The sequence below is a fragment of the Eulemur rufifrons genome, chromosome 14 (genome assembly GCF_041146395.1).
Source record: "Eulemur rufifrons isolate Redbay chromosome 14, OSU_ERuf_1, whole genome shotgun sequence".
In the NCBI taxonomy this organism is placed as follows: Eukaryota; Metazoa; Chordata; class Mammalia; order Primates; family Lemuridae; genus Eulemur; species Eulemur rufifrons.
In genome coordinates, this window is record NC_090996.1 from 22203028 (window position 1) to 22227153 (window position 24126).

Genomic DNA, 24126 nt, shown 5'->3' on the forward strand with positions numbered 1-24126 from the left:
TCATTAAAAAACTTTATTTTATGTCTTCCAGTATGTATTTGAGAATACAATCTGCCATGCTGTAGAAAAAGGAACTCTTTTCTTTATGGTCTTTAAAAAAATAAGGCATTTTTATCTTAAATTCTTTGCCATTATGGAGAAGCATTTACTTAAAATTTTCTTCCAATTCCTAATCTTAGACTGAAGTCACCTTTCATGTGTTATATTTTTTTCTTTCCTCCTTTTCTGGATAATCTTTATATGTAGGTCACATGCTGATTCCTTTCCTTTCTGCTGTCTTTAAATGGGGGAAAGTTGTATTTGAAACAGCTAATTTGCTCAAAGGAAAAGGTTGGAAAATTGGCAGGCAACCTTACATTTAGACATATTGTATGAGACAATACTTTCACAACCAAACTATTGTGTGCACCTCCTTCAGGATAAGTCTATTCCCAGTTTTTTTGTGTCTTCTCTCCCCTTCAGGTTGAGCAGGATGTTAGACCAGCTTGCAGTATATATGATTCTTTGCATGGTTAATTTAGGATCTTCAATGCTGCATACAGTAAGTGCTCCATAAATGTCATAAATATTATTAAATGAATATTCAACCACCTAATGGATATATTAATCTGAATATCTCATAGGTGCCTTATAATTATTACAAATAATGCTGAATTAATTATCTTTCCCACACAGTGGTTTCTCCTCTTGAATTGCCCATTTTGATCTATCTGTCTGTCTCTCTATATATCTCCATTTGCTCCTTTTCATTCTTGCTGTCACTTCTTTAGTACAGGCCAATACCATTTTTGCTTCACCACGGCTATAGCCATCATGGTTTTCATCTTGAGACTTGAAAATATGGCCACCACACTATTGACAGAGTGATTATTCAAGGTGGAGACTAATCAAGCCAAAATTATTAAAAGTTTTACATATCTCTGTTTAATGATTAGAATAAAGTAGAAGGAAGAGAAAGAAAGAATTGCTTGCTATAAATGACTGTGCTATTGTACCTTGTGCACAAAGCGTCATTTATTGAAATTAGCACACAAAAGCAGAATGATTGGTTTTTATGTCACACATCCAGATTATTTCCTTGAAAGGAGAAAGGTAGTGTATTTTTTTGTATGTATTTCATAAACACTGTCTGATTCAGGGGTCAGGAAAAGACAGAGGATATATGCTCACAAAGAAGGAGACCTGAATGAATGATCAAGAATAAATAATATTTACCCTCCATAATTTATCTCCAGATGAAAACATGAACAGTTTTATCTTGCTAGTTGATTTCTACAAGAGCTTGGTGAGAGCCAGTGCTATTTTGAGAAAGTTTCTTTGCATAATCAGGGACAAGTTCATAGAAAAATTATTCAATTATTCAAAAGGAGCTTAATATAAATGCTCAATAAACATCAATAACTCACTGAAAAAAATTGAGGACATGCAGCAGAACAACAAATGTGACCTAACACAATTATCACAAATAAGCCCAATGTATGTTACCTGGGAAAGTTGTTTTGATGAATTCTTTGAACTCCTCTACTTTATCTTCATCTGTATTAATCTTAATCTTTGCTGCCAGAGTATATATACTACCAAACTTGTTCTTGAGGTGCTGAGGGCTGCCTAGGCATGTGAACCTCCCCTTTACCATGATGGCCAGCCTAGTACAGAAGGCCTCACATTCCTGCATGCTAGGGGGGACAAAGGAGATACAGCTGAAGAGACACCCTTTTATAGGACAAATTCTGTATTTCCAACACAGCCAGGATTATAAGGCTTGGAATTGGAAACCTTGATATTGCAGATGATCACCACTAAGGACATATCTGAGAAAAGGATATTTAAAAATTCAAAGTAGGTGATGCCTAAATCCATAATATGAACAGCTCCCTACCTTCCTATCTTCTATCAGTTCTTTTTTTTTTTTGAGACAGAGTTTGGCTCTGTTGCCCAGGCTAGAGTGCCGTGGTGTCAGCCTAGCTCACAGCAGCCTCAAACTCCTGGGCTCAAGCAATCCTACTGCCTCAGCCTCCCAAGTAGCTGGGACTACAGGCATGCACCACCATGCCCGGCTATTTTTTCTATATATATTTTTAGTTGTTTGGCTAATTTCTTTCTATTTTTAGTAGAGACGGGGTCTCGCTCTTGCTCGGGCTGGTCCTGAATTGCCGATCTTGAGTGATCCTCCCGCCTTGGCCTCCCAGAGTGCTAGGATTACAGGTGTGAGCCACCACGCCTGGCTTTCTATCAGTTCTTGATTGCAGAACTTGACTGAGGATTCTTGGCTGATTCCTTTAGCAGGTTCAGCCTCTAGCCACAGTCTCTCCTCTGTAACTTATATACTTAGATAAATTCACTGATTCATATTCCTGGGTCTAACTGATTCTATCCTATACCCATTTCAATCCCTTATAACTTCCAACCAAGCCTCTCAATGGGTCATACCTGTGGGAAGTTATGATGACAGCTTTACCAGTTTTACACATCCATGTAACTGTGTCCCAGAGTAGGCGCCGGGCTACGGGGTCCATGCCAGTTAATGGCTCATCCAAGAAGACAACTGAAGGCTTTCCCATTAGGGCAATAGCAGTACACAGCCTACGTTTGCTTTTTCCACTTTATGGTCAAAAAGGAGACAGAAAGTAGAGGAGAAAGAAAAAGATAAAGAGTATACATGTCATTAATTCATGGGACGGAACTAGCTCATCCATCCAGATTGCTGATTTGATATGACTAACAAAGTAGCAGGCTTAAGTTCAAGTACATATATGAACTCATTTTCACTGAAATTACATTTTTTTGTAATTTGCTTCAGCATCATTACTCAACAAATAGTTTTGTTTTGGGGAGACAAAAGCCATAGGGAGCCAGGGATGAAGGTACTTTTTTTTCGAAATGCAAAAGCTACATACAGCTCATTTCTGCAAGAGGTTAACCCCACACAAGTGGAATCTGCCTTATTCCTTTTTCCTTTTAAATTTAAAAAAATATTTTTTTCTTTTTATTTATTGTTTTTGTTTTATTTTTATTCCTTACAAAATCAAATGTGAACAAATGCCTTATTCCTAATATCTGAACCCTGACAAGACATTAGGTATCACAGTAACTGCCTCTACGTGACGGGGGGCTTAGATGGAGTTTGCAGGCATTCATTTTAAACAGTAGAAACACAGGTAGGTAGCTTAATAATTGCAGAAGCATAATGTCTTACCTGTATGTGTGTACAAACTCATCAGCATGGGTTTTCAGGTACACTGAATGCAAAAAGGCTTCCACATATTTGTAAATGCTTGGCTCAGGAACCCCCCAGAGCCTAGCATACATGATCAGCAATTCCCGACCTGTCATATGGTTCAGCACATAGTCAGACTGAGGACAATGGCCAATTCTTGACCTAACCTGAATCAAGAGGGTGATCATAAGCATTTGACCCATGTCAACTATTCCACTGAACATACACATCACATGGAAGAAATAGAAACCTTAAGAGTTTTCTAGCTTATGTAATTAAGAATGTTTGATCTCCACAGAACTCCCACCGAGAATTACTTTTTTCTAGCCTATAGTATCTTTACAGCTGGAACTCACTGTAAAATTAAATACTAATGTCCCTAACTGGAATTTTCAACATATATCTGTTGTATACTACTATGTGACCAGGACAGTTTTTTGGTGTTGGATAAAGTTACCTATTCATACATTATTAGAAAAGAGCCATTCCTATACCTTAAAATAACATATAGGATTCCATTGCCAATAATGGCCAAGTAACTTCTACCAGACCAACCCTCCCACAGATAAGCCATATAGATATATATAAGATAAATATTATATACAAGATATATAGCTATATATTCATACATTTTAATGTAAATATTGTATGCATATATATATAACTTAGCCAAGTTAAAAAGTGATAACATATGAGTAAATGTCAATATACATTTATTCTATAAAGTAATATCCATGAGAATTATAAAATAGAATTAAAATACATGACAATGACTAAAGTTCCAAAAATAGTAAAGTTAAAGTGTTATAATTTGTACAGTTTATAAATAAAACGTAGTGATTAATTTTTTACTTTGATATGTAAGACTATTTCCTGTTCTAGGGTAACAATTAGCTACACATATGAGATAACATAGACTTGGCTGAAATGGATCAAGATGGCTAACTAGAGACATTGTGCACCCACTCTCTCCATAAAGAAGAACCAAAATTATGAACAGATATCACTATTTCTAGTTTGACTCATTTACAGATACTCATACTTGGCTTCTTCCAGAAAGAATATTTGCCTTTCCCTACATGGAATATGTTATTATGCATACCACTGTCCCTGGAGTCTGTTATTTTAGAGAAAAGAATATTTATACATCAATGCCCTTAGCTTCCCTTCCATGTCTCCCACTTACTTGCCTGGTTAACTCCTCCCTCAAGGCACCAAGCCAGTGACTAGGGTGAAAAAATACCTTTCTGATATTTTCAGTGATGCTAATGCCATTAATTAACACAGTTCCAGATGTGGTGGTCTCTTCTCCAGTCAACATTTTGAATATAGTGGTTTTTCCGGCTCCATTTAATCCAAGTAACCCAAAGCACTCTGACTTATTGACTACAAGGGAGATGTTTCTTACAGCTTTCACAACTGGACACTTAAAATAGATCTGAGAAAATTAAAAAAAAAAAAACCCACAATGTATTGAAGCACTGATTATAGATTAACCACAACCATAACCTCAGGTCCCTGTGGATTGCTATCTGTCGACAGTTCGACCAGATCTCTTTTTCTTTTAGCCCTCCTTTTTTTGTTTAAACCAGAATATAGATAGAGCCCATACAACACTACTGCATTAGTACTATCACCAATAAATTCCTGGCAGGAAAGGTGAATAAAGCTCAGGGCAATAGTAGTCATTGTAGAACTTTACCTTTGTAAGTCCTTTAAGAAGCACTGGGGTTTTCTGTAATGTTTGAAGCAGTTCCAGGACTTTATTCCTTTCATTTTCTATGTCTTCATCCCCGTATTTATTGATTTCTTTTTTGGCCACTACAGCCTATATTTTCAAGACAAGGATCACAGATGTGGATACTCTTTAGACATCTGGTTTAAACTTAGTGGCTTTAGAAAATCTGACCTGAGGGTTTAACCTCAAAGATATCAGAAACTATTTGAGTAATTTCTAAGAGCCCTCCTACCAATTTCCTGAACTCATGTGCAGGTCTATTATTCATTGCTAAGTTTTGGAAACTATCATCATGAACAAGTTCTTATAGCTATGAGTAAGCAGTGTGTTCTTGCCAAAAATATGTACACTTCATGGAAAATGGAAGCATCATTGATATACTAATAACTATTGTCTAGTGTGATGTTACTACGAAAACGTGCTCAAGAGACAATGAGATCCGAGAAAGAACCTTTTCTTTTTTGAGGGAAGGTCTCTCTAGAGGTGAAGTCTAAGCTGAGTTTGAATAAACAAGGATTTATTGACAGAATGAAGGTAGAGTTGCAAGAAAAGCTGCATATAAAATTCATATAAAAAGAAAAGTTAGCAGTGAGAGCTTAGTGAAAGATTTGTAGGAATAAAACAACATGGAATGTTCTGTGAATGGTAATTTTACTGCTTAAGCAAAATTTTGTTCATTGGAATTGCAAATTTTTGCATTAAGTATTCACTTAACAGTATCAGTTAAGGAGGAATGGACCAGGAGAATATATACAGCTCAGTAAACATGCTAATCAAAGTTGTGAGAAGAGAGCCACCTTATGAATGTCTACCTCTCAAATCTCAAAATCAGTTGTACTAGGAGTGGTAAGAGTGGGCATCATTGCCCTGTTTTCAATCTTTGGGGAAAACTTTCGGTCTTTCACCATTATATTGGCTGTAGACATTGTGTAGATGTTATTTATCAGATTGAGACAGTTCTTTTCTTTTCCTAGTGTGTCAAGAGTTTTTATGGTAAATAAATGCTGAATGTGGTCAAGTACTTTTTCTGCAATAATTGGTATGAGCATATGATTTTTCTTCTTGAGATTGTTAACACTGTGGATCATTTTCAAAGATTAAACCAATCTGGTATTTGTGGAATAAACCTCACTTGTTCATGGTATATTATTCCTTTTGTATATTCCTAGATACTATTTTTGGAAATTTCAAGGATTTTTCTATCTGTGTTCATGAGGGATATTAATTTCTTGTACTTTTTTCCCCTCAAGTTTTGGTATCAGGGTAATGATGGCCTCATAAAATATGTTGGGAAATTCTCCCTTCTTTTCTATTTATGAAAGAGATTGCATATACCTGATGCAATTTCTTCTTTACATGTTTGGTAGAATTCACAAGTGAAATTATACAGGCTTAGAGTCTTCTTTTTTGAAAGGTTTTAAACTATGCGTTACATTTCTTTAATTTAAATAGGTCTATTCAGTTCTTCATTTCTACTTCAGTGAGTTTTAGTAGTTTTGTCTTTCGACGAATTGTTCTATTTCATCTAAAGTGTCAAATTATGATCACAAAGTGGCTTTTAATATCTGTGAGATCTGTAGTATCTCATTTGTCTTAATGTTGGGTATTAATGTGCCTTCTCTTTTTATTTCATGTTTACCCTGGCTAGAGGTTTATCAATTCTAAACATCTTTCAAAGAATTATCTTTTGGTTGCATTCATTGATTTTTCTCTATTGATTTTGTTTAAATTTCCCATTATTTCTTCTCTCATTTTTATTTACTTATGTTTGCTCTGTATTTTGCTTTTCTTTTCCTAACTTACTGGAGTAGAAGCTTCAATTATTGACTTGAGACCTTTCTTAATTTTTTTCTTTTCTAAAATGCAAAATATTAAGAGGGTACAAATGTTTTTCTTACAAGCTTTGTGTCAGGGCTATAAATGTGTCCATCACCTGAATAGTGTTCATTGTACCTGTTAGGTGGGTTTTTGCCCCTCTCCTGCTGTCCCTCCATCTTAATTTCTAATATAAACACTTAAGGCTGTAATTTCCCATTAAAACACTGCTTTAGATACATCCCACAAAGTCTGGTATGTTGTGTTTTCATTTTCATTCCAGTTCAAAGTACTTTTTAACTTCCTATGCAACTTCGTCTTGACAAAATGGTTGTAGAAAAGTGTGTTGTTTAATTTCCCAGTGTTTGGAGATTATCCTGTTATGTTTCTGTTACTGATTTGTACTTTAATTTCATGATGACCAGAAAACACACTCTATATTATTAATAATTCAATTATCTTAAAATTGTGAATGGTCTCTCTTGGTGAATGTTTCATGTGCATTGTTATTTTGGGGTTGTGTGTTCTATAAATGTCAATTAGATCTAGTTGGCAGATGGTGTTTTACTGTTCTGTATATCCTTACTTATGGCATCCTTACTGTATCTATTAATTACTGAGAGAGTAATCAACAACTGTGAATGGGCACAGTTGTTTTGCAGGGGAGGCCTTTGTGTTTTCTTCATCATTTTTTTTTCAAATTTCAGAATATTACACTGTTGGTGGGACTGCAAACTAGTACAAACTCTATGAAAAATAGTACGGAGATTTCTCAAAGAATTAAAAGCAGACCTACGACTTGATCCAGCAATCCCACTCCTGGGGGGAAAAAGTCATTTTATCAAAAAGACACTTGCACTTCAATGTTTATTGCAGCCCAATTCACAATCATGAAGATGTGGAATTAACCCAAGTGCTCATCAATTCATGAGCAGAGTAGTAAAATGTGGGTATATCATGGAGTGCTACTCAGCCCTAAAAAAAAAGAATTAATTCTCTTTGTAACAATCTGGATGGAACTGGAGACCATTCTCCTTAGTGAAGCACCACAAGAATGGAAAAACAAACACCACATGTACTCACCATTAAGTTGGAACTAACCTAACAGCACTCATTTGCACAGAGGGAAGTAAAACTGAATGGAAATCAAGCAAGTGGGAGTGAGGCAGAGGGGATGTGTGAAATCATACCTGATGGGTACAGTGTACACTATGTGATGGGCATACTTATAACTTTGTCTCAAGCAGTACACACGCAATCCATGTAACCAAAACATTTGTACCCTTGTAATATTCCTTGGAGGAGGTGTGGGCTCCTCTATCTGTGCGAACCTCTGCCTGTGGCACGTCTGCCAGAGACAAACAGCAGCTCTCGAATTTCTTGGCACAAACTGTTCTCCCTGTTGTAGTGAGTGCAGGGAGGGGCTGCAGCACCCAATCGGCCAGTGAATCTGAGAATGAGGGGTTCAGCTGCCATGGAACTGAGGGCCATGCTAGTCCTCTATGCATGCCACAGCCTTATCCATATGGCAGTTCTCCAATGGGGGAAATGGGCACACTCCCAGCACCCCACTACACTGTCCCATCAGATATGTCCGTGTGGACTTCCTTGCTACCCAAGTCCAGCTCCCAGACTTCTCCCCTGCATCCCCCTGAACCCCTGTATATCAAGGGTGCACCGAGGCTGTCTTGCTTCTCTGAGTCATCCGTGAATGACACTGTGAAACGCTGGCAGGAAGTTCCCAAATTTTTCACCCCGTTCTACCACAAGACCTCAAAGGGAAGAGATAGGGTCCCACCTTCTGAGTAGACCTCAGCCTAGGGTGCATGCCCACGGGAAAGAAGCTGCCATTTGCGAACTTCATGGCTCAAACTATGCTCACAGTTGTACTGGGTGGAGGGACTGCAGCTCCTGGACAGCCCGAACTCACACTGTTTTCTCAGTTGCAGAGAACAGGGAAGGTGCTGGGGGAGGAGGGAGTGGCCTGCTGGGAGAAAGCTGGCACTCTGGCCTCTCGTGGCACTCTTCCAGGGGGTGCCCCACTCGGGCTGCCCAAACTCCTGGGACTTGCTAGTTCGCTCCACTATTCCATATTTGCTGTTGTGCCTGGGCTCATGGAGGGTGAAAAAGCCTTCAGTGTACTTATTGTCCCGCTGTTCAATGAAGTCACTTATGAGGGGTAGGGGAAATCCCCCTTGCCCTTTCACTGGGCTCTGAGCCTCTCTGGGTTTGATCCTCACTGGTATCTTCTCCTCTTTATCTTCTTACTTCTCAGCTTCACAGTTCTCTCCATGGGGTCCCCAGCCATCTCTGATTTCTCTCTCTGTGGTCCTTACCTGAGCTGTGACTCTTCTCCCCTCTCCTGTCAAAATATCCTGCCTTCTGCCAGGATGGTCTGACAAGCGAAGTCTCTAGTCAGCCATCCTGCTCAATTTTTCAGGAGTGCTAATTCTTAACATAGAGGAGTAGGGCACTTCTGTAGACTCAGAGAGTTTAGGAGAAACTGGGAATTTTAGATTTCTGGGTCATCAACTTGGATGTCCCCATCTCATCTTTCAAGATTCCATTCTTTTCCAATAAGAGCTGTGATCTTGGCATAGCAGACCTGCCTTGGTCGAGAGTTAGACTTTTTGGAGCTTATCTAATCTGAAAATGAGGCCCTTATCCTAGTATTGTTTTCTTTGCCCTCCCACTGCACGAAATCAGAGGCCACGAAGGCCAATAATCCTACACAGTTTTAAAGAAGTCAGTTCCATAATTATATCCAAATATATATCAAAGACAGTGCTTTCTATCACAGTTAATCCATCATAAATGGATTATTTACAACCTTGAAATTCAAACTAAGGTAAGAGACTTGTGATTCAGATGAGTCCCAGTTGGGTCTAGGTATAATTGAATGATATTTTCTTTATCAAGTAATGGAAGTAGTTATGTGTAAATTTATATATTCTGGTCTAATGTTGAGCTTTCTTTGAGTTTTATCTGAAGTCCATCTTAGTTACTCACCTGTAACATTAAGAATTTCTTGTAGACATTATAAATAATGTTACGAATGACAAAGGTTTTCAGGCTCCAGAATGTAGTCTCCAGAGACAAAAGTAAGAGGAGAAAAAATAAACCCATGGCAGCAAATGCAATCAAAAACTTTGCAATCCCACGTTCTCCAAAACTATATATATTGTTCTGGATAGCTGAAAATGATAAAGGAGATAGCTTTACTTTAAGAATAGAGTGTAAGATGACACCAAATACTAATATAAGATCAAAATGAATTTTAAATTATATTTAGAGAAGTACAGAATATAGAAAATAATTGTCTTGATACCTTACTTGATTTTCTCTGACATTTATGGTTATCATAAAAATTGTTCTGTTACTGATTTTCCCTCTAGTTTATACTAGTTTTTGGTAGTAGACAATCTTACCATATATTCAAGGAATTTCAAAAGGCTGAGCCTTTGTGAGCAAAACGCTTAGTAATTAAATAAAGCATACAAAACAAAGGCATTTATGATATCTAACTATTATTGTAGATCATGCAGAGTATCCTTAAGGACTTTTAAAGAGAAAATATTTTTAACTCTACAAATAAGAAGTTTTAACATGGCAATACTCATAAGTAAGAAAATAACAAATAGTCTAAAATGTAAGTGGGCTATAGCTGATTGTTTTTTACCTTACCACAAAGAAAATTAGCTCATGCAAACAGCTGAATTCTGGATATGAGAACAAGAGGCATCTCTGAGATATGAAATTAATAAAATCACTCTCTTTCCATAAGAACTGAATTTTTTGACTAATTTATGCCAGCATACAGAAATGCAATTTATACATTTGTTTTATTGTAATGTATAAAACACAAAATTTGCCTTTTTAAAGTGTACAGTTCAGTGACATTCACAATGTTGTGCAAACATCTCCACTATCCAGATTTAGAATATTTTCATCCTTTCAAAAGAAAACCCAATACCCATTAAGCAGTCACCACTGCCTCTTCCCCCTGACAAGTGGGAACTAGTAATCTACTTTCTGTCTCTCATGATTTGCCTATTTGGACATTTTATATAAATGGAATTATACAGTATGTGGCCTTTGGTGCCTGGCATAATGGTTTCAAAGCTTATCCATGTTGCACCATATATCATTAATTCATTTAGTTTTATTGCTGAATAATTTTCTACTTCATGAATAGACTGCATTTTATATATCCACTTATCAGTGGATAGACACTAAGATTGCTTCTACTTTTTTGCTACTATGAAAAAGGTTGCTATAAACAGTGTGTACAAGTTTCTGTTTGAATATTTCTTTTCAGTTCTTTTGGGTATATACTCAGGAGTGGAAATGTTGAGTGATATTGCAATTCTACATTTAACTTTTTGATTTTCTTTTTTTTGTTGAAACAGAGTCTCATTCTGTTGCCCGGGCTAGAGTGCAGTGGCATCATCATAGCTCACAGCAACCTCCAACTCCTGGGCTCAAGCGAACCTCCTGCCTCAGCCTACTGAGTAGCTGGACTACAGGCATGCGCCATGATGCCCAGCTAATTTTTCTATTTTTAGTAGAGACAGGGTCTTGCTCTTGCTCAGGCTGGTCTCAAACTCCTGAGCTCAATTAATCCTCCTGCCTCGGCCTCCCAGAGTGCTAGGATTACAGGTGTGAGCCACTGCGCCTGGCCATTAGAGCTGTTTTTAAAAATCAGAGAGAGAGAGAGAGAGAGAGAGAGAGAGAAATTATGATCAAATATGCAAATATGCAAACCAAAACGTGATTTTTTTTGGTTACTCGGGTATTATATGAAAATATAATCTATTTGATGCTCATAATTGTATTTTAACCTTATTTAGTGAAATACAATTACATTTTGCTCTGTGTGGGTCCACATAAATAATGTGGTTCCAGAAAGAATCAGAATTAGATATACACATATATACACACAGTCAATATGCTTATTTCTCAATTTTTAGAATCAACCTAAAATATAAAATCAGCCTAAAGTATGAAAAACTTAATAGAATGCCTTTATTTTCCCTGATTTTGATCTGGTTGTGATTTTATCCTTATTTGTGACACACTTAAAAGTTTAGCGTCCCAGGGAATGAACTCAATCTTTCATTTAAGCTAGGAGTTCAGTTTCCTTACTTATAAAATAAGGATACTAACAGCCAGTTTATAGAGGTATTTATAAAATAAGGATAGTAATAGCTAATTTATAGAGATGCTGTGAAGATTAAACATAATCTATATAAAGCTACTTGTACATAATAGGTGACTAATAGTAACTCATTCTAAATTTGGTAGTGACTTTATTAAATTTATCTTGGATTTTATTTTGAGGCTTCATTTTTTCACCCAGTTTGTGAATATAATTTTGGCAAAGAAATACACACAAAATAGCAAGCTCGACTGTCTCAGTTGGAAGGAGGACAGGTTTCACTCATCTCCCAAAATCTGAGCTTAAGTATGCAAGGCTGGAAAGGAACAGGTTGTTTTTAGGCAGCTGGGGAGCCTCAGATACTCACATGGTTTACTGCAGTTCAGGTAGCTGCTATGAAATCGGTTGACACACAGTCTTTTCATCTCAAAGTCATTAAATAATATGCTGAGACTCATTGCAAAGTTGTAATTAGGAATTATCATTAATATATTTCCTATGAAGTCCCTGGTGGACTTAGGAAGTACCTCCTCTGTGACTAAAAAGATGATTAGGTTCAATTATAAGAAAGTAATGAATCTCCCTAGAACAAACTTCCCCCAAATGATCAAACCAATCTCAGTTACCAATCTCTGGGATGAGTTTTGAGAAAACATTAGTTACTACTTGCTAAATTTGTTCACTTTGATAGCTTGTAGCATGTATTTGTCAATTACAGAGTCCAAGAGAAGACGTTTGGTAACAGTATTTCTCTAGGATCTGTCTTCCTCCCTCTATGTGTGGATCTGCTTCTGTTTCTTCCTCCCTTTCTCTTCTTTTCCTCTTCTCTCCTTCCACCTCGATCTCTCACATATCCACTCAATAAATATTTGCTGATTTCAAAAAGCATAGGCTTTCAGAGTCTTGGACATTAAGTCCCTAGCAATTAATGTTTTTATTCTCATGCCCTTTCATCCTCATTTATTTAATGTATTTCCTGGGGAAAGGGAAAATCATGTACGATCCTTACCACCGTATTTCATTAAGTTGCGAAAAACAACACTGAAAACAGTTGAAAAGTAGTTAAAGAGAGTGAGCTTCATGTAGGCAGCAGTACTATGAGAAAACAGGAAACTTCCAAGATACATGAGAGGAACAGTGCACCATCCGTACAGCATTAAGATCAACATCGTGTCCAGAAAGTGGTAATCCATAACAAATGCATCCATTCCACTATATGTGAATACTCCCTGGAGCACAGAGTATAGAGGTAAAAATAGGGTAAAGGACATTGTGCAATAAGAGGTCAAGCCAGAACCCTTAGAAAACAGCAAGCACTGCATTAATTACAGCATAGGACTATTTGTTACTTAAATTATTTTACCCATTAAAAAAAAAAAAAGCCTTAGCTTATGAGCCTGAAGTGAACTACTTCTTCCTCAGCAGAGGACATTTGTGAGCAAAATGACTATACTTTATTTTTGTATTTTTTTCTCTCTGGAACAGTTTTAATTTTTTATTTCTCTCCCATGATTGAAGTCAAAGTAATTATTTCTGTATTAAACTCAACTGAATTCTCTAGGGAAAAAAAAGTAACCTACAAAGTAGACTATTTCTTCAAAGATTTTCTTTATGGCTGATGCATCACTTCCCACATTTAGACTGGCTCCTGGCTCTCCTTTGAGCTTATATTATCTCAGCAACATGGGGCCTTCCTTTTTCAATTTCTCTTTATTTCATTTGAGAATCAGACCAGGAAGCACAAAGTTAAAGTGGGATAGACCAGTAAGAAGGGAACCTCTAGAGGGATTAAAGAATTTCCCAGAAATCTACATGATACTAGTTGATAATTACAGTTTCTCCAAAGATAACAAGGTTATCCCTTTTGAGCAATGACATAATTATTCAGCAGGATGACTAATAAATGAAAAGAAGGGTTAGTCTCTACTAGAATATCCCTACTAGATAGTCCCTACTAGAATCCTATGAGGTTATTGGAAATAGATTACATTCAAGTAATAGTATTTAAAGCAAGTATATGAAAAGAATCAGTAGTCATAGGTGAAAGAACCTAACAGTTGTAACTGTAGTTGGTTCTCCTCACTCCAACTAAGAAGACTGAAATTAAAAGAATAAATATAGTCAGAAATTGTGGGTAACCTAGAAGCACCTTTGTTGCAAGACTTATATTTAGCAATGTCTCAAATTAAAACCAATTTCAAAGAAAATTTAAATCTGTACTTGGATACGTAAAATGACATACCTTCTTGTTAGATAAGGTATATGACTCAACATGGTAAAAAGGTAAACTTTCCCAAATTAATCTAAATAAAAGTAGTAACAATTTTGAAATTACATAAGCTGATTCTAAAGTTTACATGGAAACAAACAAAACATGTCAAGATAAATAGGACATTCTGCAGAAAACTAAAGAGGAAGCCGATCAATGTCAATCCATAAAAATAAATGTATTATAAAACTCCCATAAGTAAGTGGTGCATTATAGATACACCAATGTAACAGAATAAACAATACAAAATATGCTTAAATGCATATTGCTAGTTGATATACAACAAAAGCAGCACTTCCCATCAGTGGGAAAAGACTGGTTATTAACAAAAGGTGTTAGAACAATGGGTTAGCCATTTAGGAAAAAACCCTGAATCCTTACTTGGCTCCTTGCCTAAAAATAAGTTCACAAATGAAGTGGAAATAGCGAAAGATGAAACTGGTAAAGTAAGCAGTGCCTGATGCCTTATGGCTTGAAGAGGGAAAACTAGCTCCCTGAAGACTTTCTAGATGATGAGAATGGCATATTTCAAGGTATCTCTGAAGCAATACTGACTTAGCTGTCCAACCTCATGGTGAAGCCAGTAATTTTAACATTCACTAGAATTTAAGCTCATCAAGAGACAAGCCCTTGTCTGTCCTCCCCATGTCATGTCCATAATGCTGAAAACACAGACTAGCTAGCAGGAGCTCAACATTTGTTGAATATATAAATAATTCTACATGTTCAGGAAGGTGGATTTTTTTCAAATGGGTTCTATAGAATCTTCAGGGGTCCTAACGACCATCACACAGACTGAATGATGGCAAGGCCTTACTACTCAGCATCACTGAGAACACTGTTCATGGGAAAAGTTACTTGTTAAATTTTTCTGAGTCTTCATGCATGGACTCACAGAAGGCAGAGTACTTGACTAAACCCCCACCAATAATCTCTTGGGGTGCCAGGTAAAATAGTGATGGGGCAGGTAGTTCATCAAGGGTTAGAGTCAGTGAAACCGAGGGGTTAATTTGATCAGGTCTTTCTGCCTTGCTTGCTCTTAGTCATTTGCTTTTTGTTGTTGTTTTCTTTTTCTACAAAGCTGAAGACCATGGTAGCTACAGGCTGCACCACTGAATGCTGAAACTTAAACTTTATAGATGACATTCATAAGTCACCATTATAATGGTCCCTTCACAGTTGTTTTTCAGGAACTTGGGCCAGCTCCTATTCAGTTCAAACCAGTTGAGACCACTGATCCCTTTGACTGGGCCTGCACAAATGCCCAAGAGATGGCCATTTGACGTTAGAGAGCCAAACATTCCACCCTGAGATCATGCGAATGCCACCATTTTCTGTACATATGTCCTGTGAAATGCCATGAACTCTGACTACGCTTGTGCAGCATAAACCTGTTACTTCATTTTTCCCCACTGCCAATTACATTTCCCTATTCTTTGGAACACCCCACTTCCTTAACCCATAGTTAGCTATTCTCCCACTTCCCTGCTCAGTGGCCTTATGATTCAATCTTTTCTCTGCAAAATCCATGTCACAGTGATGATTTATTGTGCAGGGGCAGAACCAACCTGGACCTGGCTGCAACAACAGCAACATTCTTAGCTTAATCCTTGTTTCTAACATATGAACAGTGAGTAGCATCACCTGCTTTGTAAATTTGAGGTGGAGAAAGGGAGAAACAAGAACCCCAGTTGCTAGGCAAAATGATGGATTCTTGCCTTCTCTTGTTAGGTGCAAGAACAAATCCGGTTGGTGGCATTTCACAGAGTAAGAGAGGGGTGATGGAGTATCTCATTTAAAATAAAAAGGACAGCAAAGTCAGATAAGCAAAGCTAAGAACCCATATAGAGAACCTCAGTCTCAGAATTATGAAGGGGAATCTTGGGTAGAAAGGGAGCTACCAGACCAAAAGAGAAGCAGCTATCAAAGTTAGAGTAAGTTCCTTGGACAGAAGAAATTGCAAAAATGAGAAAAGAAATTTAAAAGTATATTATACACAATAGCTTTGAATATGTAAATGAAAATGGGCTTTGGAGTAACCCCCATCAGGGTTCTGATACCGTACTATCTGGGTGAACTTGAGTAAAGAACTTACTTCTCTTAGATTCAGTTTCCTTATTTGTAAGTATGATTAATTAAAGTAATGTCAGATAATTACGGTGTTTGAATGGTGTAACATATTAAAAACACATGACAAGTAACATTTCTCATGAGTCATGATTGGGAATATTGGTGTAAATGTTAACAAACAATGGATGCTCTTATTTACATCTTGCTTTTTATCTATTAACCAGGCAACGATAGCTGTGTGTGTCAGCCAAGTTTAAAGACCCATAGAAAGAATGAAACCTTGGCATGGAGATGAAAAGATTCAAGGATTGTATGATTGATTCCAATACTGAACCACAAAGAGGGGAGAGAGTAAAGCCAGGAGCCATGCCTGGATCAACTGCCCTGGTTCTTGTAGCAAAAGATGTGAACAGTGGCCCTCACTAAGGACAGCGGTCTTCCCTTGCCATGCTGGTTGGCCGGTGAGCTGTGAGCCAAAGAAATTAGCACTGAGTACACCAGTCACAGTCTTGCATATGGCAAGATGAAGGAAGCACTGCTCTTCCCTTTCCATCTTGGGACTTCACTGGATGTACTGCTTGTTCCCCACACTACCACCACCTCACTGCCCTGACTACTCCTACCCTCTGGTCCCCTCTGAGCAGCTGTTCTAGAAGGTAGGAACCTTGTGCAGTAATCACAAGTTTTCTTATGATTGTGGGAGCCAAACTGACCAAAAGTTTACCCTTTTTCCTCTAAAAACTAATTTTACCATTCCATGGTATAGTTTGAATTGAAAATGGGTACTTCATCTTTTATAGTAGCACTTAGCAATCTGGTTTATAATGATTTTCATTTCTGTGTCCACTGCAAAACAGTGAACTATTTGAGGACTGAGACAATGTCTTATTCATAACATTTATGTCCCCAGAAGACATAAAAAGAAAGAAATATTATAGGTAGAGAGAAAAATTACCTTATCTATTCATGTTTTTACTCCTCTTTAACTATATATAGCTTTTATGTCTCCCTCATTCCCAATATGCATACAAAATCTTAAAACATGCCACTGTTTACTGAAGAGCAAAATAATTACATTAAAAGATACTATATATCCTTCTATGCTCACTCTCTGTATCACTTCCTCAATGTCTACAATTGGGTGTCTGATTCAAAACTAGTTCTGTCTTACAGACTTGGCCATCTTGGATGTGGGGTATGAGAGTGGGAGTTGAACAGCAACAGGAAGCCTCCTTTAGGTCTTGAGTCTAAATTGTACATTATAGTCTAATTTACTAGAGCGTTCAGCATTGGGAATTAGTGGGAAGTGGCTTAGCTATATGAGTAGTGAGGGACAAGTGACAAATAATAGCCCTTATACTTTTAGAGTAGTTTTTTTGTTTTGTTTTGGCCAGGGTACAATGGTGAACAAATACATGGGAAGCCAATTCAAGAAAGCCTTTTCATTCTATAAATGAAAAAAAAAAAAAAGAGGAAAAAAATGTCCACAATGATGTTTCTATAATATATCCTATATATTGTTTCAAATTTCTTGGTAAGTTTTATTTTAGGATGCAATTAGTCGAATAGGAATTTCTTGTGGGCAACATAAGGAAAATGAGTCTTCATAAAATTTCAGCTAACACTTACCAGTAGTAAGCAGCAGAGAATGAAGTAGTAGATGAGATCGCACAGCAAAGCAGAGAGCCAATAAGGAAGTAAATAGACCCCACTCACAAACTGGATGTGTTTTGCCTTACTGATTCTCTCAGTTGCTGTCTGGAGACAAAAGCTACTGACTATAACAGCCATGCCAAATGCCAAAGATAATACTACTTCTAATCCATCTGTACGTCTACAGAAGATGAAATAAAAATAGAAAATACCAATTTCAGTAGCCATTTTCAAACATATATGGCAAGATAGCAAGAGGATATATTAAAGCTCAATTCTAGTAAAAGGAAAAACATACATACCCTATGTCAGAACCATAAAGAGAGGGAGGCTGAGGCTTGTTGGAGACTCTAATGGAAGCACTGGGGCCAGAAAGAGACATAAAAAGAATGTTGTCTAACACCGCCAGGGATGTTGCAGCTGAATGGTATGCCTCATTATTGAAGAAAATAGTAATTACTGTTTTGTCTTTTTCAACCTGAACGGAAAGTGCAATAATGCAGACTTCAAGACACTTCTTACTTTCCAATATGTAATTTGTTATATTACCTAGAATAAAGAAAGAAATAGGTCAATAAATCAATATGTAATATATCACGTACTACTTATGTTGGAGAGGAAGGATCAAGACTTTTTTTCCCATTTACTACTTTCCATTTCCTACAATGGGTCTTTCAAATGTTTATCTTTCTCTTCAAGAATTCTATTCCATCACTAATCCCTACAATAATCTTACTATATTGTCTACAATGTGAAAAAACCAGTAAACTAAGAATTTATTGCTCTTCTCTTGCCTAAAGCAAGCATAGTTTGTTCTTATTTTTCAAAAAATAATTTTGGTTATTGTAGGTCATTTGCATTTCCATCTAAACTTTAGGATCAGCTTGTCAATTTCTACAAAAATGTCTGCTGGAATTTTGACAAGGATTGCACTGAATCTATAGATCAATTTTGGAAGAACTGCTATCCTAACAATATTCACACTTCTAATCCATGATATAGAATGTCTTTCCATGTATCTAGAATTTCCCTAAACAGTATTTCATGATTTTCAGTGTGTAAGTCTTGCACTTTTCTTAAATTTATTCTTTCTTAAATTTTATTCTTTTTGATGCCATTGTGACATTTGGTAATTTGTGTTTTCTTTTGCCTGGGAATGTGTCCATTCTACCATAGTATGATTTTTTAAAAAATCCAGTCTGAAAACCTGTCTTTTGATTGGAATGTTTACTCTATTTATATTTAATGTAATTACTGATATACTGGGCTTTATCTCTCTCACTTTGCTATTGCTTTTATGTCTTACCTCTTTTCTGTTCTTCTGTTTCTTCACTACTGCCTTTTTGTGTTACACACATTTTATACTGTATCATTAAGTTCCTTTTTGTTGTTGTTTGACTATTTTTTAAAGTTATTTTCTCAGCGGTTGCTCTAGAGTTTACAATATAAATCCTAACTTAAAAAAATTTAGTCAAGATGAATACAAACTTGATTCCAATAGTACACAGAAACTTTGCTCCAACATAGCTCCCCCTTCCCTCCCCCATCCTTTATTATATTACACATTATATATTTTTATACATTATCAGCCCATTAACACAGTTTTGCAATTATTATTTTACGCAGTCGTCTTTTTCAGTTAGGAGAAGAGTTAGGCTTTCAGATGGCTGTCTTCTCCCTATGTATTCTTATGGTTTTCCCTGTCTGTATGTGTATCTATGTCCTAATTTCCTCTTCTTATAAGAACACCAGTCATATGAGAGTAGGGCCCACCCTAACAATCTCATTTTTCACTTAATTACATTTTTAAGGACTCTGTCTCCAAATGTAGTCACATTCTGAGATACTGGGAGTTAGGACTTCAACATATGAATTTGCGGTAGGGGTGGACAGAAGCTCATAACTCCTTAATTTCTCTTTGTTGTTGAAGACTGGACATTTATGATAAATATTTTAACAACTCTGGTATCCGAGCTCTCCTGCCCTCCAAGTTTGTTATTACTGTTCTTTCTTTCTATTGTTGCTGTTCATTTGTTTAGTGACTTATGTGGACTGATTCTGTAGATTCTTTCTACAGTGTGCAGCCACTGATTTGTCTGATAGATTTAATAAAAAATTATGGCTTTTAGTTTTGCACCTGGCTCTGAGAGCTCAGCCCTAGGTTAGTATATTTTGGTAATTAGCAAAATGATTTACTTAAATGTTTTGAGGTAGTAAGCCTTCCATCCTTTGCCACATGGATCTGTGTATGAAAGTACCCCTTCAAACTCTGGGTAATGCAGAAGTCAGCGTCAACTTTCACTTCCTGCTTGTACAGGTCCTCAACATCAACCAGAGGTGAGTGACTAGAATCTTCTTTCTTAGGTCATTTGTGGTCATGCCCACTACCACTCTGAGCCTTCTAGATGTCAAGTAATACCAGAATTTTCCAAACTTCACCGTGGTAATCTAGCTCTCCAGGTAGTCCTTTTAAATTTGTTGCCAGGCTCTTGTTTGGCCCAACTGATGTCATAGCTTTAGCCAGCTATGGTGATTTTACCAGAAGATTGTTACTGTTTTTTGTAATGCCCTAGCAACAGGTTCTTTTTGAGAGAGCTGAGCTATGACTCAAATTCAATAGCAATAATTTCTTAGGAATGGAGTTTTTCAGGTAGCTACTAGTTGACAGTGCTCTAGGTATGGGGCCTTAAACCAAGCTCCCAAGAGGTTAGTCCTTTCTGTTAACTGCTACAGGCTTTTCATAGCTACCACACCACTGAGCTGAGAAGAGAGGGTGATAGGAATAACCAACCCCAAGTTAAAATGCCACAGACCCTATTACGATAGAGAGATTCAATAGTTTTTCTTGAATAGGTACTTTTTAGTTTGTTCTGTTCTTTTGGTCAATCTCCCGTGTTTTAAAATGCTTGATTTTAAAAAATTGTTTGGCAAGTATTTTTGTTGATTTTTATGGGAGAGTGGGTTAATTCTACCTTACCGAAAGTTCAAATCCTCCATCCACTAGGTTTTGGGGGTAACTTGTTACACAGCAATAGATATATAATAAGTTATCAAAAGGGTTGTTTTTAGCATTAATGCAGAGAAGATAATGCAGATAATATATTTAGTATGGTTCTTACTAAAGGAAAATGTTAAACAAATTAAGCGCTTATTTATACTACTTTCAAAAAATTAGTTTTGAAGAGTCAGTCTATTAAGTTTTCCACCACCTATTTTTAGAATAGCCAATATAATAAAAAACAGCTTGCAGGGCTTGCAACCAATATTTCACTCTGTGAGAGCTTAAAGAGATATGTTTGTATTCTGGTCAGAATAAAAATTCTGATAAGTTTTATAACAATATATTAGGTCATTAAATATTAAATGTTCGATTTAGAATCAAATGTTTAGTTTATTATATATCAAGCAAGAAGCAGTACAATTAATCAAAGTATATGCCTAAACTATGGACACAGTTTTGCTATCTTAACGGTAGCTTATTTATGCCAGCAGTGAAGAAGCCTGGAGAGTGAGTGGCAATGAAATCACAAAAGGCGTTTTCCACAGCTTGTTGAGAAGTGAATATTTTTCCTTGCAGGAAGTGGTTGAAAGCCTGGAAGAAGTGGTATTCAACTGCTGCAAGGTCTGGTGAATACGGTGGATGCCAGAGTTTCCAAGTCCAGCCTTTGTAGTTTGAGCAGCATGATTTGTGTGACATGTGGTTGAGCATTGTCTTGCAAGGGGACTGGTCTGTCGCTATTGACCAATTTTGGCTGCTTAATCGCAAGCATCCTCATCATTTCATCCAACTGGTTGCAGTAGACATCCACTGTAATTGATTAACCAACCAGGTTTCATGAAGCTGTAATGCCATGCCAGCGCTGGACCACCAAACAGACATCATTAGCTTTTTTTGATGGATATTTGGTTTTGGATTGTGTTTCGGCACTTCATCTTTATCCAACCATTGTGCCGAATGCTTGCGATTGTAAAAAAGAATCCATTTTCATCACAAGTAACAATACAGTGTAAGAATAGTTTGCCTTTATGTCATGACAGCAAAGAAAGGCAAGCTTTGAGACAATTTCTCTGCTGATGCTCATTTATTTCAGGCAGAACCCATCTCTTCAGCTTCTTTACCTTGCTGATTTGTTTCAAATGGTCCAACATTGTTGGAACAGTAACGCCAAACCTTGCTAATTCACATGTAGGTTGAGATGGATTTGCTTCCACTACAGCTTTCAGCTCATTATTATCCACCTTGGTCTGAGGTTACCCATGTGGCTCATTTTCAATATGAAAATCACCAGAATGGAACTTCTCAAACCACTGATGTCCTATGCATTCATTAGCCACACCCTTCCCAAACACTTCATTGATATTTCAAGCTGTCTGCTCAGCATTGGTTCCATAACAGAACTCATTTTAGAAAATAACATGATATTTGACTTGTCCATGGTTTCACAAAAATTGCTCTAAAAATTTTTTTTTAAAGATAATCACATGCCAAACAATGCATTTGAAAGAATGAGGATGTACCCTCACAATAAAAATAAGTGTCAAAGTGAACGGAATGTCAGAGATATCAAGTGTCTAACTTAGTACTTTTGGAAACTGAACATTTCATACTTAATAACCTAATAGTATTTTGGCTCTTTATCCATCCTCTGAAAGGTGATGCAATTAGTTGAAAGACCACCTACAGCCAAAATGTCCCCATTATTTATTAACTTTTGCAACCAGTTATCTTGCTTGAAGTGTACATTTTTTAACCTCTGATTCAGCTACCTTTATGATACTGGCAATTAGTAGGAAAATAAAGAAATGGATAGCTCAAGTCCACAGTTAAGTCCCTGGTTTGCAAGTGACACAAATAGGTCTTCATACACCACAGACTCTTTTTTTCCTATGGGTCTTACCTTGCACTTCCTGTAGTTCTTGATTCTTAGGTTTTAAAAAAATCTCAAGGTTCTTTATGAGTTCTAGAGCCAAACCTGAATTCCCTGAAATTGAGTAAGGCACAATGGTTTGACCATATTGACTCAAATCCATTTCCCTGGCAGGCTCATAATCATATGTCTTATGCTGAGCTTTTAAAAGATATGTAGTGACAACCAAAATTACTATTATTTGTAGCAACATCAACTTCCAATTGCGCCAACTGAATAGTGCCCTTTTTATAAACATGGACCAAAACTGCTGGAAGTAAAGTGGAAACTAAAAGGAGAAAAACACAGCGTTACATTGTATAGTGACTCAAGACATTCATGTTGACATCTATTAATACAAATGCTTCAAAATTTTATGGTAGGAGATATACACATATAATACAAATGCATGCTTTGAATTGAACCCAAGAAACCAACAAGATAATTTATTTGTGCAAGGTGTTAAATGAAAAGACTAACCTGGCTTCTGATCTAACTCCACTAAAAATCTTAACAAAATGATTTTCTTCATTAATGTACTGCAGTATTTCTGATAAGAAAATAAAAATTATATCTATCTCTTCCATTTAATATTAAATCATAATCTTTCCATTTTTTCCACTTTATGAGGGAAACACCTCCATAAAACTATTACCTTTTGCCTGCTTTTAGTACACATACTCTGGTTCATAGTAAGAAATTTTCTTTAATTTTGTCCTTCTGAATACAATAGTCAGAACTCTTGGGTCTTGTCAGAACTGAACAAAGGGAAGATTTATAATGAGAACTTTTCCAAGTGATTCTGAGAATTAACAATGGTGAGAGTAGCAGCTGTGATCTTTATCTAGAACCCAATTCTCCTACACCAGAAAATTAGTGGGACTGTAGTACAGACTGATCCATATATTGGTGGATCTTCTATGGCTAAACTCCAAACATCTTTTATGTTCAGATACTAAAAACAGGAACATCTTATACTCAAATGAAACATACTAGGTTTATATTCTTAATAAATATGCTCACCCCACTATTGAATTTAATGGTATGAAGTTCATTCAAACTGGAAGAAACTGGTCTCTCATCATTTATGGGCATATTCATCTCCTGCTTCTTGTCTTGTCCTATGTTTTGGCTCTTCAAGGAAGGGGACTGGATGGGCTGAGTATTTCGTTGGGTATTTGCCAGCTTATAGACCCTACACACACACACACACATGCACAAAAAAGCACAAAGCATTTCACTTTAACAATAGTCTCAATCTATTTTATGAGGACTATCAAACAAGGTTCCAAATTTGGA

General features: G+C 36.7%; 2 protein-coding genes across 2 annotated transcripts in view; both read right to left on the reverse strand.

Annotated features, from left to right (window-relative positions):
* LOC138394650 (phospholipid-transporting ATPase ABCA3-like) overlaps positions 1-5031 on the reverse strand; it is an 18752-nt gene extending 13721 nt beyond the window's left edge. Inside the window, exons 1-5 of the mRNA XM_069486839.1 lie at positions 4920-5031; positions 4461-4655; positions 3197-3384; positions 2431-2601; positions 1486-1676 (exon numbers count right to left, since the gene is read on the reverse strand). Of these exons, the coding sequence (XP_069342940.1) occupies positions 1486-1676; positions 2431-2601; positions 3197-3384; positions 4461-4538 (628 nt within the window). The 5' untranslated portion in view covers positions 4539-4655; positions 4920-5031. The remainder of the gene's footprint in view (positions 1-1485; positions 1677-2430; positions 2602-3196; positions 3385-4460; positions 4656-4919) is intronic.
* LOC138394649 (phospholipid-transporting ATPase ABCA3-like) overlaps positions 5030-24126 on the reverse strand; it is a 27830-nt gene continuing 8733 nt past the window's right edge. Inside the window, exons 5-10 of the mRNA XM_069486838.1 lie at positions 23851-24022; positions 22819-23116; positions 18223-18469; positions 17897-18101; positions 9780-9964; positions 5030-5045 (exon numbers count right to left, since the gene is read on the reverse strand). Of these exons, the coding sequence (XP_069342939.1) occupies positions 9911-9964; positions 17897-18101; positions 18223-18469; positions 22819-23116; positions 23851-24022 (976 nt within the window). The 3' untranslated portion in view covers positions 5030-5045; positions 9780-9910. The remainder of the gene's footprint in view (positions 5046-9779; positions 9965-17896; positions 18102-18222; positions 18470-22818; positions 23117-23850; positions 24023-24126) is intronic.